The sequence below is a fragment of the Opisthorchis viverrini genome (genome assembly GCF_000715545.1).
Source record: "Opisthorchis viverrini unplaced genomic scaffold opera_v5_412, whole genome shotgun sequence".
Lineage (NCBI taxonomy): Eukaryota > Metazoa > Platyhelminthes > Trematoda > Opisthorchiida > Opisthorchiidae > Opisthorchis > Opisthorchis viverrini.
The window spans coordinates 331,065-348,622 of NW_008752069.1; the positions used below are offsets into that span (position 1 = coordinate 331,065).

At 46.2% G+C, this 17,558-nt stretch overlaps 3 protein-coding genes across 3 annotated transcripts in view; 2 read left to right on the top strand and 1 right to left on the bottom strand.

Annotated features, from left to right (window-relative positions):
- Window positions 1–3,853: 3,853 nt before the first annotated feature.
- T265_10828 (hypothetical protein) lies at window positions 3,854–4,770 on the top strand (the record flags this gene model as incomplete). The annotated part of the gene is made up of 2 exons (XM_009177307.1): window positions 3,854–3,942; window positions 3,978–4,770. 2 exons carry the CDS (start codon window positions 3,854–3,856, stop codon window positions 4,768–4,770), a joined length of 882 nt encoding a protein of 293 aa, XP_009175571.1.
- On the bottom strand, window positions 4,297–5,949 carry T265_10829 (hypothetical protein; the record flags this gene model as incomplete). The annotated part of the gene is made up of 2 exons (XM_009177308.1): window positions 4,297–4,387; window positions 5,846–5,949. Coding segments are annotated over 2 exons (195 nt in total), but the record flags the coding sequence as incomplete, so codon positions are not given.
- T265_10830 (hypothetical protein) overlaps window positions 4,910–17,558 on the top strand; it is a gene marked incomplete at both ends in the record, with an annotated part of 46,914 nt that continues 34,265 nt past the window's right edge. The window contains 7 exons of the mRNA XM_009177309.1: window positions 4,910–4,966; window positions 5,648–5,761; window positions 8,969–9,034; window positions 9,810–9,894; window positions 10,294–10,604; window positions 12,372–12,800; window positions 16,566–17,076. Of these exons, the coding sequence (XP_009175573.1) occupies window positions 4,910–4,966; window positions 5,648–5,761; window positions 8,969–9,034; window positions 9,810–9,894; window positions 10,294–10,604; window positions 12,372–12,800; window positions 16,566–17,076 (1,573 nt within the window). The remainder of the gene's footprint in view (window positions 4,967–5,647; window positions 5,762–8,968; window positions 9,035–9,809; window positions 9,895–10,293; window positions 10,605–12,371; window positions 12,801–16,565; window positions 17,077–17,558) is intronic.

Genomic DNA, 17,558 nt, shown 5'->3' on the forward strand with positions numbered 1-17,558 from the left:
CACAGGCTATTTGAACACCAGGGTTTTGAAGACCCTCCAGCGTTCGTCTCATTATTTCATCGATCACAAAGTTGAAAAGGAATGGAGAGAGTGGGCATCCCTGACGGACACCGCTTTGTGTACGGAAACGTTTGGAGAGCTCTCTCTAATTATAATGATGATGATGACTTGGAGGGCCAGGAAACTGGTATGAGAGGCTCTGTGAGTGTCTGTCACACATACACCTAATGAGTTATGGAATTGCACAAACCGTCACATCGCAGCAACGCTCAGCCCAACTAGGAGGAAAGTAGGACAGGTTCTGACATTCACATAGTCGGGGCGAGATGGTCCAGTGATTACAGCACGAATTTACTGACCGGAAGGTCCGTGGTTCGAACCTGACCTATGCGCCCCGACTTCCTCTGTCTAGGCTTGGGCAACCTTTCAGTATCCCAACCCTCGTGCTTCCTTCGGATGGCATTGCAGCTAGACACGGAAATGGTACTACAGCTGAACGATTTTTTTAATCCGCCCTGTTATAGCTACGCAGATAGGTGAATATATCCACTGTCTCTGATGGTATGGCCTTGGTGGTGCGTAACCTTACAAACCGGCTGGTGGGCCGAAAACTCATAGGATCTTAATGGTTGCTTTCTTAATGCTTTGGATTTAGTTTTCATTCATATAAAAACTTTCTTTCTTAACTGGTGGTCTAAAAATTAGCAGAAACTTTCCCTCATATTGGCCACCATTTTGTGGAACAAGAAGTTTGGTTAGTATTGACTTGAAACAGAACTTCGGTTTGGCTCAGCAGCAAGCTTCTGCATCATATGTGCTTTAATTCGGAAAGACTCAGATCTCGGCCTTCCAGTGAAGTTCCTTGTGTACACAGTACTACCATACGTCTGTGGGGAATGGATTCTCCAAACTGATCATCTCCACAGAGTCGAAGTATTCAAACGTTGGTGCATCCTCATAGGATCCTCATAGATAAAAATGCTGTCATACTACATTGAGTGTCGCGTGCTACCTCACTGGCTCCATATGGAAAGGGGGATAACCGAAAGCTATTTCTGACGCCTCCCTCATCTTTGAGTATCCATCTTCCCCTCCACACCAATGTGGGTATCCTCCCTGCATGCCCAGCATCAGGACCAACCTCTTTGTTCGTCTTGCATCACATTCAGCTACATCTTCATGTATCCGTAACAGTAACAATTTCCAACATCTCAACTTCACTTCTCACACTCCGAAAGCTGGTCTATATGTCTACAGTTGCATTCTGCCAGAAACAAGTACTCTAAGTAGTACTCAAACGGTACTGACATCCCCATCGCCGTCTGCACACCTGTGGTGACGGTAAGGCCGCTGTTGTGTTGAGCCTCTACTTAACCGCTTGCCCGTTTATAGTTGTTTGTGTGTGGTTCGTTTTGGCAACGTCGGTGAATGACTGTCGAATTAGGAGAGGTCCATCACTCTGTGTATTGTATCTGCTTATAAACGGACGGGTTATTTCGCTATATCTGCCACAGTTTTTATGATGCCATGGGTGTCCTACAACGGACTAAAAGATAAGATATCGTTGTGGTGGCTGTTGACGTGAACGCTGCGATAGGCAGTTTAACGTCACCGAGGCCGATTTGGGTGATCGTCCTGAGTTGGACCAGATACTCACGGACAACGGAGAGCACCTAATAAAATTGTAGGGGAGAGATTGCTCAACTGGTTGGAGTGAATCTACTGACCGAAGGTCCATGGTTCTAACCCGACTTCTGCCTCTCGACTTCTCTTGTCCAGACTTGGGCGACCTGGCCGTATCAAGGCCCTCGTGCTTTCTTCGGGTGGCATTGCAGCTAGGCACCGAAAGGGCGTTACAGCTGAACAAATTATTATTATTATTATTATTATTATTATTATTACTGCTGTTGTGTGCGAGAATCCTTTGGCCGTGTCCACCAACGAACTAGCCCTAAATCCAAATAGACCAGTTGCCGGTTGCGAGGATCAACTATTGTCTATCTTTCCTTGTGTCGTCTTCTTGGTAGACTGTGACACGCACTGATCTGTTACTGCGTCAACCTCCTCGATGCCAAAATGATTCCTCTTGCTTAAATTGAGTGTCCTCGAGAAAAAGGCCACCGGTCGATAGTTTTGGCTGAGGGATGCGGCGGTGGCAACATCAGAGGCAGCCGTTTTAACAACCAAAGGCTCGTTATAATCTATTGTAATTATCGTAGCATTCGTGTTTTAACTCAGTTCAGTTTATCAACTATAAACTGTGTACCATAGGCGCATTGGTTCCAGCTTCTACAGTTTCGATCACCAAAAAAGGGGATGGTGTGGGACGTACAGTGAAGAATGGGAGCCGACGACATGTTCAGTTTGGAAATTGGATAGCTATGCATTGAAGGCGATAGCTTCAATGGATGAGCGCCACGGACTACGTGATTGGGTCATTTCTGCCAGTGTCAATAGCCATTGGTGAGTTGAGCCCTGGTGTCCCCATCCGGGGAGGCATCATCATCAAATACATCAACATCAGTGTGTGTTTGGCCTATGTCAAGCATCCTGAGGTGCCTACACCCCTAACCGCTCAATCAGAAAATCTGGAAAGGAACTGACAGCACGAACGCCACTGACATCGATTAGCCGCCATTTCCTGCAACGTCTCCAGCCAAGCACAGGTGCGGCCTTGGTGGACCCCATCCCCCAAGGCGCACAACACCAACAACACCCAAACTCTTCTTGGTTGGTCTCTTTGACGCCTTTCTGCCAAGTCATTTGCTGTCCACATCGCGGTTTGCGCCATTCTGAAGGAGGCACGGAGAACAACACTCGTCTCGGTAGACGGTGTTTTGGCATGCGTAGCACATGACCGAGCCATCGTAGTCGATGATGCTGGATGTTTTCTCGGATTGAGGTGCCTGCAGCACAACCGAATACCCGTTTTCTAATCACCTCGTTACTAACACGCTGGCGCCATCCAAAACCAGCCACACGTCTGAGGTATCGGTGGCCGAAAACCTGAAGACGCCTCACATCGCCTGTCCACAGAGGCCGTGTCTCGCACCCATACAACAACACAGCCCTTACTGTAGCCTGGTACACACGACCCTTAAGATCCAGTGAGCTGTCTTTTTGACGCCACAAGTGACGCAAATTAGCAAACGTGATTAGAGCCTTTGATATTCTTGCACTGACTTCACCAGACACACTTCCGTCAGAGCTAATACAACTACTGAGGTATGTAAAGCTTTCCACAGTCTCCAGTGATTCTCCTTGAAATGTAAGGGATACGTTGGCAGGTGGCACGTTCTGAAGCATGACCTTGCACTTTGAAGGTTCAAGGCACATGCCAAAAGATGGCTGAATGACAGCGACGCATTGGAAGGGTGCTGCAACTGAAGGTTTTGTTGCCGTTGTCTCTGACACTGCGATTTGCTCGAGACAATGCAAACTGAAATATGGGGTTGCCTTCAGGCAGCGGTCTCGATGGGAGAATATCAAAAATGGTAGTTTCAGTTGAGCCTTGTTGACACTACTGTAATTGACCAATGACTGTACTTCGCGAATCCCATACATTTTGGTGTTCATCTAGAGTATACATTTGATGGATTTGTTTCTTACTTCTCCATGGCTTTTCTTTTTAGGCTCGCTCAGTAGACAACACTGAACTATCTGAACTAATTCACCTCGTTGTGACAAGCAATCTTTGTTAAATTTTCTATCCCGGAAATTTAATAGCGGTTTCATGGCAAGGGCAATACTCTTATCAAGACCCTCGCAATGGATACGAATAGTTCGTTGGTCGTCTGATTGGATGGAAAATGTCGCTGAAAGAGTCATCGATGGCTTGGAGCGGGGCGAAAAAATGGAAGACGTCACTGAAGCAGCCAGACGACAAATTAGCAAATCGAATTACAAAGTAAAACGATGGACTTTAAGGCGGAAACTTCTCAAGTGAGTCATACTTGATCAGTGACTTGATTCTTTAGGGACGATACTGAAGCCTGTGTGATGTCGTGGAATGCTAGAAGACAGCTTTTGTATCTGTTGCGAACTTATGAAGCTGAACCGTTTGACGAAGAATTTCTGGCCTCAGTCTTCCCGATAACTGTTGCAGGTATAAAAAAACTAGCCTCGCACAAGAATGAAGTCTTCCAACCAGCCATGCGCGAACAGCACAAATTAAGAATCAATACTGCTGCTATCGAACGTTGGAACCTAATTTTGGATTGTCTAAAGAATTTGTCGAAAGAACCAGCGCAAAGCGTAGCAGAAGTGAATGCTGTCATAGCCAGTTTGCCTGAAAATCTACTGTGGATCTTTGCCCAATCCAAGTTGCATTTGCTGAAACATGCTGACGGCAATCCTGATCTGCCCTCTCCCCAACTGTCGGATGTTCCTGAGAAGAGGAAGGAGAAGGAGGAGGTTCCTGGATCGTTCAGGGAGTTGGTGGATGGGTTTTGCAATGGTTTCGAGCCGGACCTGCAGTCAAAGCAGGTAGCTCTACAGTCCGAGGAAATGGAGAAATGTATCGCCCTTTTTCAACGAATCCCAGACTCAACTGCAGTTGGCCCAATTTCCAACCAACCCCTGTCCACCTCACAGTTACGCTCCCTTCTTCATATCTCCAAGCTCCTCACACGTCAACAAGTTTGCACAAAACCCCTGGCACTGCCGAACAAAGTTAATTTACAATTTTCTGATACCTTTAAATACAAGCTTCGATACTATCGCATTTTTTCCGCGATCACCTTACGTCGTCGACATAGAGAACATGAATAGACGGCCAGTGATTTAATATCTTTTGGCTCGAAGACTTGGCAACTTCTACATGCTGGGGAACGGGAGACTAAATAACAGGTTGTCAAGGTGATACACTGCTTTTTGAATCGCAACCAGTAGGGAGAAGCATTCAATCTCAATGGTTCACTGTGTGCCGACCGGGATCAAGCTCTTTGAATACTTTGACACGAACGTAGTACGTAGCCACAAGCAGATAAAACGCGTTTCTGGCTGTTTGACTCTTCGATCAAAGTATTTCCGGTTGGGATTTAAGCTAGCTGTTGGTGTTCGAAACGGTGCCTTAGCTGTTTATTTTCCGCCTAGGTTTGGCAACCTCAGTGCTATTGTTAAGGATAGATTGCATACAAGCTATGTCCCGAAAATGTCATCTCTGGACAGTTTGATTCCTTTTCCTGGGACTGATACTCCTAGCCAGGTTTGCATGTTGTACTAGGTACTCAGTTCATATGCTACTGTCAGTCGTTTGCCTGTATCAGGATGACTAACCGAAGGACACAGAGTATCACTGATTGAGGAGAAATCTATTTCTCAGTTGTCAAAAGCCAGTTCCTAACTTGCGATTTTGAACTGTACATTTTGAAAATTCCGGGGCGTCATAGCGCTTAAAGTTTTTTTTTCGATTTAAACATAGTTGGGGGACAAAAACGTTTGTTTTACTCCAGGCTTATTGTTACTAATCAGTCATATTTGACTTGCTCGTGGACCTTTTCAAGTACCAGTCCTTTGACCTTCGGGCTCGTTCCTCTGTGCATACTTTGCGTTCATTTCCCTGTTTCAGATGACGCGATGCCGAGGGACGAATTATAACTAACTTGCTATGAGAGTCACGAATCCGATTTCAGCCTTACTGCCTCAGGATTTATCCTTTCAATCAGACGTTCGTATTTTGAGACCTCCACCACCGTTCCAACACAGGAGACCCCGCCGTTACAAAGCTTGCCTGCCTCCGATCGATACTTTCAGTCACAATGTAGGTTGCTTTGCTCTTATTCTTCATTCTATCCTGTTTCTTGGAGGTGAGATGACTTAGTGGTTAGAGCGCGAATTTATTGACAAGAAGGTTTGTGGTTTGGAGCCGACCTCTCCCTCTCGACTTCCTCCATCTAGGCTCGGGCAACCTGTCGGTATCCCATCCCTCGTGCTTCCTTCGGGTAGCATGGAAGCTAGGCACCGAAGGGGTTTTACAGCTCAGCGATTATTTATTATCCTTATTATCCTATCTCTTGACACTTATAAGGTGAATATGGTTGCAGTATTTGTGCTGTTTACTTCAGCTTATCCTAGTTTGAATAGGCCTCCTCTTGTCCTGGCCCCGTTATTCGCACAGGTTCCCATCAAAGAGGAGAAGCACTAAATTCGAGTTTTAACTCCTACTAGGTCCGATTAGCAGCGCATATCGTTGGCCATGCCAGAATTTGAATTCCGCACTTTTAAAGTGCGAGACGATTGATTTACCGCTACTCAGAGAACACCAGCGTATCACAACGGATTTATCACCTCTGAACAGGCCAGTATGTTTGCAATGGAGCTATGAAACGCGTTTAGCAAACTTCACGAATGACACGCCGACTTTTTTCAAATTGTGCATGTTGAAAGTGTAGCTATCCCTGAGTGCCTCCTGAAGAGAGAGCGTACCATTGTATATTCGCACAATAATTCCTGTGTATTTGATTGAACCCAACCTCTGCATCTCGATTTGTCTTGTCTAAGTTTGGGCAACCTGGCAATATCTCAGCCCCCTATGCTTCCTCCGGGTGGCATCGAAGCTAGACGCCGGAAGGGTGTCACAGCTGAACGATTATCTTTTTTGTCTTTTCTAGGTTTGGTTGGTTTAAAAGCTTCCTCACTATGGCTGACAAGAAGTCGTCTACCCTCGGTGGAAGTTGTCTTTCCTTGTTGAGTTGCCCACTAGGTGGCCTAACACCCGCACGTGAAATGATGGATCATATGGGATTTTACGGGTGTAAATAGAAGTAATTTGACTGGTGGGGTTGGATTGCAGGTGCGTCTGTGGGAAAAGACTGGTTTCTCAGCAAATAACTGCGTTTTGATGCAGTATTGTCTTCAGTTTAGTGGCCGTTGTTTACAGTTGTTCTTCAGCGTTTACCAAAATTTCGAGGTTCACCGTTTCACCCAACGGTATATTCATAAAGCGAGGGCAGTATGGTGAGGGTTAGAGTGTTCTTGTCGGCCATTAGTGCTACTGGCCGAAATCTATCTCATGTCGTGCTTGTAGATCGCAAGTTGTGACAGTTAATGACGATTCGAATATTGGTAGGATTCTGTAATTTTCGGAGTCCGCAACTCTATGGTAGTTGTGTAGCAGGTGTTTTACTTTATCAATAGATTCGTTGATGAAGTTTCTCCTCAATATGACCCGTATTTCGCGCGATATTGATCACTCGGGTTACACCTTGTAAAGTCTAGTCAGGTCCAGATGATGAAAACATCTGCAGGCCAGTTTATTGCAAACAAACTTGGACTGATCTTTGGTTACACTACTCCATTTCTGTGTCAATAAAGCATAGGCGGGCAATACTGCGAACTCGGCGTGAGCGAGCCAGATGAATATACTCACAGGACAAGGAACTGCACTAATTGGGCGAACTACATCTGTCAAACGGCTATCCACTGATATTTGTACAGGAAAAGGTATCGAACTCCGCGCACACAGTTTGAAAACTGGAATGCTTCTGCCCCCTTGCATATAGAGATGATCTCAGTGGGTTATCGAAGCGTCACCCCACCTCTGCTGCAGAACCAGTTTTCTTCCGCACATGCAACCACCTAACCTTCGTCGAATCTCTGTATATTACCTTGAAAACTTCAGTTGCATCATTAGGTTGACTAGACTGACGTTGGAAACCCGTCCGGACGGCACCCCGACCTACATTGCGTACTCAGTAGGGTGCTAGTAGGAAGTCAAGCTCTTCACGCACATTGCACAACAGAAGCGAAAACTGGTGGAAGGTGTTGTATCTTTGTTTTTTTCTAGACCGATACCTCACGTCTGTCTCCGCCAGATTTATTTTGGGCAGTCCGCTTGACAAGCAGAATGTCTATGGTTCCAAGTCGGAGGTCTATTTGTCTACTTATCTATTCTTTAGCGCCCTGAATGTGCAGGCCTGTGCATTCGAAAAGGTCGAACCAGGAAACCAACACAGAGGTTTTTTTGCGAATGGCCAGGTTGCAAGTTCGCGCTGAATCGTATTCCATTCAAATACCTGTAAGTCTGTTCATCAATTTGGACGGTAATCTGTTATCTGTTGTGTTTCTTCGAGCACACAGACCAACCGTACTGCTCATCAAAGGCTGCGAATTCTTCGTGGATTCGAACCGTGATTGTTATTCGGCTCATTTTTATTTCACACGTCAATTGCTACTGGGTGTCTGAACTAGAATAACCGGCCGGTCTTGGTACACTTTTCAGTTAGTCGTGGGTGATTGACGAGGTGTGAATATCTCACTGCAGTCGGTCGATGTCACCACCAAACGTTAAGGCAAGAGGTCAACTGTAATGTTCACGGTTGTCATACGTGTCGAAACTTTCTGTTTCGAAGTTGAAGGTTCACAGACTTTGAACTATTGGTAGTAAACCGCTTTATTTTTGTGTCGTTCTTTTTCTAAAAGGTACTACATTACCTGAGGTTGTGATAAAAATAATCATGCTTTTGCCTATCACCTCATAGTATAAATCCGACTAGGCCATTGCTCACTGCTGTCGACTGCTCTTGTATCCCTCTGGGTGATAAAAGCGCAAGTTTGTACATCCTTTTATCTTCAGTTGGAACAGATGTCTTGGTCAGCGGTCTTCTCCCAGTACACAGTGTCGTGGGAAGAGTGCTTATCACTCTTCATGTCTGGTAATTTTACTTCCGTCATGAAAGGCAATCCAGACATTCAACATAACTCATGGTTAAATTTCAAAGCCTAAATAGCTACCTGGTATACAGAGTGGATTAGGTTTTTGACCGTCGACACCTCAGAAGCTCTGCTGGTGTCGGATGGCGTCAACGAATTCGTAACGAGATAACTAGGCAACAGATGTTTGGTTGTTCAGTGGGTACTTCATTCGTAGAAACCATCCGGCTCTATCAACTACGGCGGATCGGCCATGTGCCATGCATGCCGAAACAGCGTCTACCGAGACGAATATTGTTCTCTATTCCTCCTTCAGAACGGCATAAACCGCGAGGCGGACAATGTACAATTTAACAGAATGGTACGAAAGGGATTACGAAGAGTTAGTGTTTTCGGTGCAGTACGCCTTCAAGGATGGAATCCTTGTGTCCTCTCCTGCCATTGGCTGGAGACGTATGAAATTGTGGCTGATCGATATCAGTGGAGTTCGTGTTGTCGGTTTCCTTCCAGGCTATCTGATTGGATACTTGGAGGCATAGACACTTCAGAATGTTCGCAATAGCCCAGGACCAGGTTGTTTCCCCCTCACCCACTGTTTTCATTCGAAGGTTTCAAATACAATTAGATAAACGTTGTGGTTGTATGGCACAGACAGGGCCTTACAGCTAGACGATTGTTGTTTATCGTTCCTTTGCCGTGGCCCAGTGGTCTTCTTCATGTGTAGTCATGGCAGTAAAAAGACGACTGTACACCTACCCCCCTGTGGTTGTTGAGCCAAGCGGTCCTTGGATCTGGTAATATCACGCATAGTTTCTTGGGAGTCCAACATGCTTTGTGGTGGGATGTGGTGATCCTCTTAACTGTACGATTGCATCGGTAGTTCAGTGAAGGTTTCCAGACATAGGACCCTGACGGCGGGTAACAATAACAATTTGACCAATAGCAGAGCTAGTCGGGCTGCTCCGGATCTGTATGAGCGTGGCGGCTTTACGTCTAGCCGTATTGTGTATGCCTCATTCCTGACCAATTCTATGGAAAAACAGTCTATGAGAGAGCACGGCGGATCTTTTCTACGCTGGCATCGAACGGACTGTGTAGACTGAATGCCATCCTGTTGGGTATTTCGTGTGCGTTATATTTTTATCTGGCCCCTTTAGATGTTTACTGAAACGTCATACGGTCTGGCACAGGGAACCCGAGCCAGTGCGATGTCCCGAGTGTGGTATGACATTCCACCGAAAGGTGAATTTGGAAAGGCACCGTTTGATTCATAAAGGTGAGTTGTTATTTAGTCTAACCTCTTCCGTTGTACTGTTGCGTTTAATGCTCCAACATGTGTGGGACGCCCCTAATCCTAAACTATATTGGATTCAATACCGTTTTTTAGTATTCTTCTAGTCACACGGATTTTGTTCTCTTGGTTACGTCAGTCCCTGTCTGTGCTGGAAACGCATTGACTGTCTGAAAAATTCTTAGTTCAACCCTTGTTGAGAAAGCTGCCAGAATTAGCTGTCTTTTATTGATGCTAATCTAAAAACCTACATTCCTAGGTAGACAGGATGCTTCGTATAAACACCGTGTCATAACACTAAATATTCAGAATCCCAGCGATCAGTGCTATACCCTACCTTCCTACCCTAGGTCGGAAACCATACGTTTGCGAGGTTTGCAAACGCGCATACAGTCGAACTTCCGAACGATCACGCTGTCGTAAACATCACAAGTTGGTTTCGGAAATCCCCACTCCTACTCCGGTTTCTACTGTCGTTGGTTTGACCGCCCTAGAAGTGGAGACAGCAATCGACCGCGCTCGTCCTCGCCCGTACAAATGTTCGATCTGTGGGGACAAGCGGGCTTACACGGACAGCGGGTCCCTACGAAAACACATGCGTCGGTACCATCCAGGTGATCGAGCCAGTGAGGTAAAAAGATCTGGAGTATCTGGCTCACAGGTAAGCTAGTGTTTTTCTGACAGCTCTTTCATGAAAGCTTGTTTCTCAGTCCCAGTCCGGCTTACTGGACGTGCACTCCTGCACTCCTGAATGACCCACTACTCGGATTTACCTGTTAGACTATTCATTGGGGCATGTGGGTTGCTTCCGCTACTGTAAAAGACTCAGTCTACCAGCGGATTCATCTTATACTTGATCCCTAAACAAGGACTGGATCGCTAGTTTACACGAATTTCAGGCTTCACTCAGGGTCCACGATAGTCACATTCGTACCTCGAGTCTCTCCGCTGAGAGATCATCAGAATATCTGTCAGCCAAATGACTTGTACGTGGCCTACGTCCGAAGGTTACGACGCATGAAAGAAGTGTCCTCATAGTCTTACAACTAGGTTTCTTCAGTCCAAAGCTTCCTGGGTCCCATTCACACAAAAGGCGTTACCTGGATCTCACTGTGTATTGTTTAAAAATATTCTTGAGATATTTATAGTGGACCTTTCACTATTATCATTTCCCTTAGTACACAATAAACCTCTAAACTTGACTTCTCCCTCAGTAAGTGCAACAGCTCTCTCCGTCGACCATGACCTGACGTCTGACCTCCCAGAAAAGACAACGGCTCATGGATAGTTCAGATCTCTCTTCTTTGCGACAATTTCTCTTAGAATGTCAGTTGTTCTCGGATTATTTGCTTATTCGTTCGAGTGTCTTTTTACGATTCGTACAAAAGTTGTGTGCCATTTTCCCAGATCTCACTTGCAGGGTGAACAAGTACCACTGGTTTTCCAAAATTTGAACTCGCATAGACCTTTATTACTAAGTACCCCAGTCCTCCAAAAAGACAAGCATGTAAAAAGAGTTTCCGGTCCAACCCAGAGTTGATCGCTCTTCGCAGGTCGTGGCTGACTTTTGGTACGGACTGCTCTGGGCTCTGCTCTTCACATTACATATTATCGATGGTGCTTTTTGCTTATAGGTGTTTGTGTTTCGCCAGCTTGCTGTTGACTTGACAACGTACGTTACTCACGGATGGCTAGGTTGCTTGTATCAACCAATCTTTGGTAAAAAAAAACATCTGATCGGGTCGTGAAAGGCTGTGTCATGGGACTTTTTGTTTTCGTTTTTGCTCACCATGCGAGTGTAGGTAGGCTGATCCTGCGACCTGGGCCTAGCCGAGGGGCCTGACTGCAAAAGCTACCCAAATGATATCATAATCTGTCCACCGCCCTACTTGCTATGTTGCTTTTTTCCAGCTCTTTTGCTCTTTCTGCCTTTCTGGTCACTTAATCAGTTCTCTCAAAGGCATTACTTGTGTGTGGCCCGTTGCGTCCTACTGCGATCAGCAAATCCATTCATTTCGTCACGTGCATGGCTAACATTATTTAATCAAAGATCGACATTCCTCCAGTGGAACTGTTTGTTTCTTGCTCTTCTTTTCAATCGCGTATAAGGAAAGTAAATAGAGGGCGAAGTTGCTACGACTTGCGCCTTTGTATGCATCGAGTTTTCCTGTAACTCAAGAGCTCCTTGTTCGAATAATGTAGGTAGCACCAGTGAGCGTTTCGGTTTACGGTGGACGAATTTAAGTCTTGTAATAGACATTCTGAGCGTCTTAGTCGTTTGTTTGATCACTGGTAGCTAGGTATTCGTTTTGCCACTGTCCTCCATTCACTGATTCGGTTTTACTGTCGTTCCTGAATATCACGCATGGTAAGAAAGTGGTCTTTCTCTGAATCCTGACCGACCACCCGTGTCATCTTTATTTTCCAGGCCAAAAACGGTTCAACATCGCAACCCGCTTGCCTAGCGGCTTCATCTGACAATACTGCCCAACTGACTAACTCCTACCTCATGATGCAGTCCAACCCTCCAGAATCAGACCCCAAGCTCATCCATTTCTCGACAGCCACACCGTCCAATTACACCTCCCATTCAGCTCCCACTGTTGTACCGATCTCCCTTTATGACCCAGTGGGAACCTCGCACGAGGTCTTCCTGAACACCACTCACCCTAACTTGTACGCTTTATACGTCGTAGATCAACCGGATATGCCCCCAGCCGCATCGGAAGTCCAGTTCGAAAGCACCCACCAGACCGTTCCCTATGTCGGCGCTGCAAACACCGAGGGTGCTCCACCAGTGAACTCGCCGATGAATTTGTGCAATTCGGACGTTTGTGCTACGGCCGCGGTCAATGAGGTGAGATCTTCATTCTTTCTATAATGCCCATCCAAAAAGCAAACATAAACCGTTCAACATCAGTGTATTTATGAATGCCGTCTGCAGGTCCCTAGGATGGTTTGAACATATATATCCGGTAGTTTATGTTGCTTGACCACTTCATTTAAAGCCGTATACGACCTTATGCCGGGCATAAATTACACGTCTTAAAATACACCAAAGCAAACCCACCATGTGCTCAGATCAGTCGTTCTAGTCCAACTTCATGTTAATCGCTCATCTAGCTGCTATGCCACCCGAAGGAAGCATGAGGGCTGGGATACTGCTAGGTCGCCCAAGCCTAGACAGAAGTCAAGATGTTGTGGTCGGATTCAAACCACGATCTCCCACTCATTAAGTTAGCTCCCCAACCACTGAGCTACCCCGAGCTCTCAGTCCAAATTTAAGGTCCCCCAGCCTAGACAGAAGTCAAGATGTTGTGGTCGGATTCAAACCCCGATCTCCCACTCATTAAGTTAGCTCCCCAACCACTGAGCTACCCCGAGCTCTCAGTCCAAATTTACTCTGAACTTTCCTGTGGTGCGGCCTGACTGCCTCCCACCAGTTAGGCTCATATCGTCTAATGACACCTAACAAATACGGCGTGAGGCAAATACTCTGACTCACCTTGACAACTGTCAAGACCCTATTCATTTACTCTATAAGCAGTGGGCTGAGCTGGTGCGCTTGGCTTCCTAAGGGCATGCCTTCAATACTGAATTGAGCCCATGAAGGTCTTAATAAGGTAATTCGTCTTAAGCATTCCCTACCTTTCATGGAAATAGTTTCGATGGGACATGCGTAGTTGTTGGCTCACCATGCACGGCCTACCTTGCCATCACGCTCGTCACCCATCAGGTTTTTCCAGAAGCGGTCCCAACACTTGCACAGAGAATAGAGTGATACAACTGTCATCCTCGCTAAGGTGGATTTTACTTGTTGTTTGCGTTGTGTCTTTATTTAATGTAACCTTAAACGCTAAAGCACAATTAGAGGAATCGACAACAAGGCGTACAGCAACTTGAGTTAAGATGATTGACCGTAGCACTTTGGTACGCCTCATAACCCGTACATTAAGAGTACAGTCGGTCTGATGTGACAAGTTGATTGGAGTCCCTCACTGAAGCAGTCTACTGAAGCTGGTACATAGTTGAATCACCGTAGAATAGTCCGGCTCATTTTCCTGCGTTTACTACTGGTGAACATGGTGTAGTTTCGTACTCAGTCGTTTATTCTGTCTCGGCAACTATGTCTACCTCGCTGACAAACCACGTGTTAACAGTGTCTTGACGTCATGATTCAAGGCTTCAGGCAAGCCATCACTTAAGCGTGAACCCGTTCGCCTATTCGGCTGAGATTATTCAGATACGTCCAGCGTGTGCAGCTGGAATGGTGGTATCACGCTTGCTTCGCTTTCCGGATTTCCGGAGTTCAAATCCCGGTACGACCAAGCTTATGCAAGGATTCACTGATGCTGAGCTCCAATACGAGAGAAACTTGGGTCCAGTGCTTACCCATTTCATTAGACTCACCAGAGTAGTTGGACCAGAGTCTTAAGGGTCTCATGTACCGGGCTACAGTAAGGGCTGTCTTGTATGGCTGCTGGACGTGGCCCCTTCGGAAAGATGATATGAGGCGTCTTCAGGTTTTTGATCACCGCTGCCAGTTTCGCATGACGTCAACTGGTTAATAACGAGGTGAGTAGAAAACGGATATTTGGCTGTGCGGCAGGTAGTTCAATCGCGGAAAGCGTCCAGCACTATCGACTACAATGGCGAGATAGCTCAGTGGTTAAAGCACGAATTTACTCACCGGAAGGTTCGTGGTTCGAACCCGACCTCGGCCTCTCGACTTCCCCTGTCTAGGTTTGGGCAGCCTGGCAGTATCCCAGCCCTCGTGTTACCTTCTGGTGGCATGGCAGTTAGGCGCCGAAAGGGTGCTAAAGCTGAACGATTTACTACGACGGCTCAGCCATGTGCTACGCATGCCGAAACACCGTCTACCGAGGCGAGTGATGTTCCCCGTACCTCCTTCAGAATGGCGCAAACCGCGAAGTGGACAACGCATGACTCGGCAGAAAGGCGTGAAAGAGATCACGAAGAGTGGGTGTTGTTGATGTTGTACGCCTTGCAGGATGGGGTCCCCGTGGCCGCACCTGTGCTTGGCTGTAGACGTTGCAGGAAATGGCGGCTAATCGATGTCAGTGGTTTTCGTGCTGTCACTTTCTTTCTAGATAGTCTGATTGAGCGGTTGGAGGTGTAGGCACCTCAGAATGTTTGGCACAGGCCCCCTGCCTCCCTTACTCTTCTTCCCTTCTTTTCACTCCAGACTTTAAATGTTATTAGACAAACCCTTTGGTTGTACGGCACTGAAGCATCAGTGTCAACACTGATGTTGCTGTCTCTGATACTGATGATGACGATGATGATGATGGTGAACCAGGGTGGGATGAGAACTCTTTGAAGGAGGGTGTTGTGGATGTAAATCTGAAAATATTTAGGAACTGTTGTTTTACGACTGGGTCCGTTTAGACTAACCCATCAGAATGGCGGTGGCTCTAAGAGTCCACCTTCTAGAGGCCGTCGGTTGATCCTATTGTTGAGGAAATCATAACTTTCGTCGAACATTGACAGCCAACCAGCTCAGATGACGGTCTTCGCTCCTGGAAATCAGGAAATTCAACTGAAGAGAGATTCGCGCTTAGGGTGACCAATGTACTGTAGAGTTTTTCGCGTTAACCCGCTGGTAACATTCGTTGATTGTCAGAAAGCTGGTTGGTTAGATAAAAATTCAAGGTGAGGCAATTTTTTGATTAGCTGTTTGTTACCCTGTATGGAGAGCGTACAGAGCTGGATCAAGTTTGGTGATCCTAGCTTATGTCCAGGGTATCTGGCGTGGTCACTTGTTCCGTCACTTATTTCTGCCACTCTTTGAGCATGAATGTTTGAGCCTTATCTGGACTAGTCATCCGTTTAGATTTGTCCTGTGAACACCCTTTTGTTAATTCTCAGGTATTCCTTATTAAAATCTCATCACAAAGTGCCAAATGGTCTACAGCAATACCCTCTGTGTAACGACCACCCTTCGTTTAGTGACCACTTTTGTCTGGCTCCATCTGATCCGCGTTATGATTGTCCGGTCACATTCCTCCTTAGCTTCCCGGTTACACTGTTTGCCCTCTAAATCTGAGGAATAAAACGTGACCGTTTTGTCCGCCGACAGCACTCATCACAGCCTCCATCCCTGTGCAACCACCATTTTTGGCTGACCAACTATCGGCCGCCACCTTGCTGTTTTACGGCGTAGTTAAAGGCCAACAACACTTGTTCTGCCGACCGTCAGCAGGAGCAGCGAGCGATACCCCGGAGGAAGTAATTGAAAGAACTATCGCTTTGTATAACGAATCACATTAGCGACGTTAAAATTCCGTGTGATGTTACAGTATACCGACTACTCATATCTAGCTCATACTTGGAATGTCTTATTCTGTAAATCTCTGGATCCCTTCATATTCTTGAAATGATGATCATGAAGCAAGATATTTCTACTCCTATTGGAGCTGTTCTACTACCGCTGTATGCTGGTGAAGTTTTTTTGAGAAAGTACCTTCATAGCCAACGAATACGAGCCGTGTTGTATCCCATCAAACAGTAACTCGGCCTTCATCTGTTGGAACGGTTCGGGCTTAGGCGCACGCAGTTGTTGTCGTCCGCTCACCCGTCACTTTATTTTTTCCTGCTTCAGGTGTGCGACTTATCGACCAATCTTGACCTCTCGTCTCATCCAGAAGCGCGGATGCTCTCTGGCTTTGGTGCCCCTTCTAGTACTTCGCTTGATGTCCTCGGTTGCTTCACTGTTAATGGGGAAACGTTTCACGGGCAAGAGGATGCTTTGGATTTAACGGAATCTCAATATTTCACTGCCAGTGGGTCAAACGAAACTGCTATCGACCTTTCTGGTGATGCCTCTTTCGGATTCTCTCTGTCCCTAAACCCGGTAGATTTGAGCGCTCCTCATCAGAACTATCCGCAGCTACTGTACGAACAAGACACCACGTTGTTGTGTGCTACGAGCGAACAGAATCGTGCCCAAAATTCCCTCTTGAACTGGGACCCTGAACCTGGTTTCAGCTTCACAGATTTGTTGACTAACACGGACCTCGAAGAGACTGACACTGTATTCAACATCTCTGCTTCTGTCGGCCAAGAAGTGCCGCTCAACTATTCACCAGCAAAGCCCGTTTTACCCTTGTCAGGTGTACCCCCACCGCTTGACTTGCGTCTTTTCCATTCCTGACTCCACTACATCCACTTTTGTACAGTTTTCATGTCTAGATTCTCAATTTTTGACTCAAATATGCGTTCTCAGACAATCCATTGAGACAGCTTTGCATGCAGAGCCTGGGTGGTGTTTATAACGGTTAGCTGACGAACGGAAGACCAGTTATCAGGAAGATTGCGGTATTATTGTTTGACTTGCCTTTGAAAGGTTGCTAATCGCAGTGACTTACTCGAGTTTTGTAACCGTATTTCCCCGGTACTCCTACCTCGGAATGAGTGACTCGGAGAATTTCCTCTAAACTCTGCAATAGTTATGCGTTTTGTGCTGCTTTTTTGCTGAATTGCGATGTTGTGTATGCGTGACTTGCTTGACTGTCTCGAATTCCTTGTCTGCCAGATGCGATCGATCAAGAAACTTTATATATATATATATATATATATATATATATATACACAC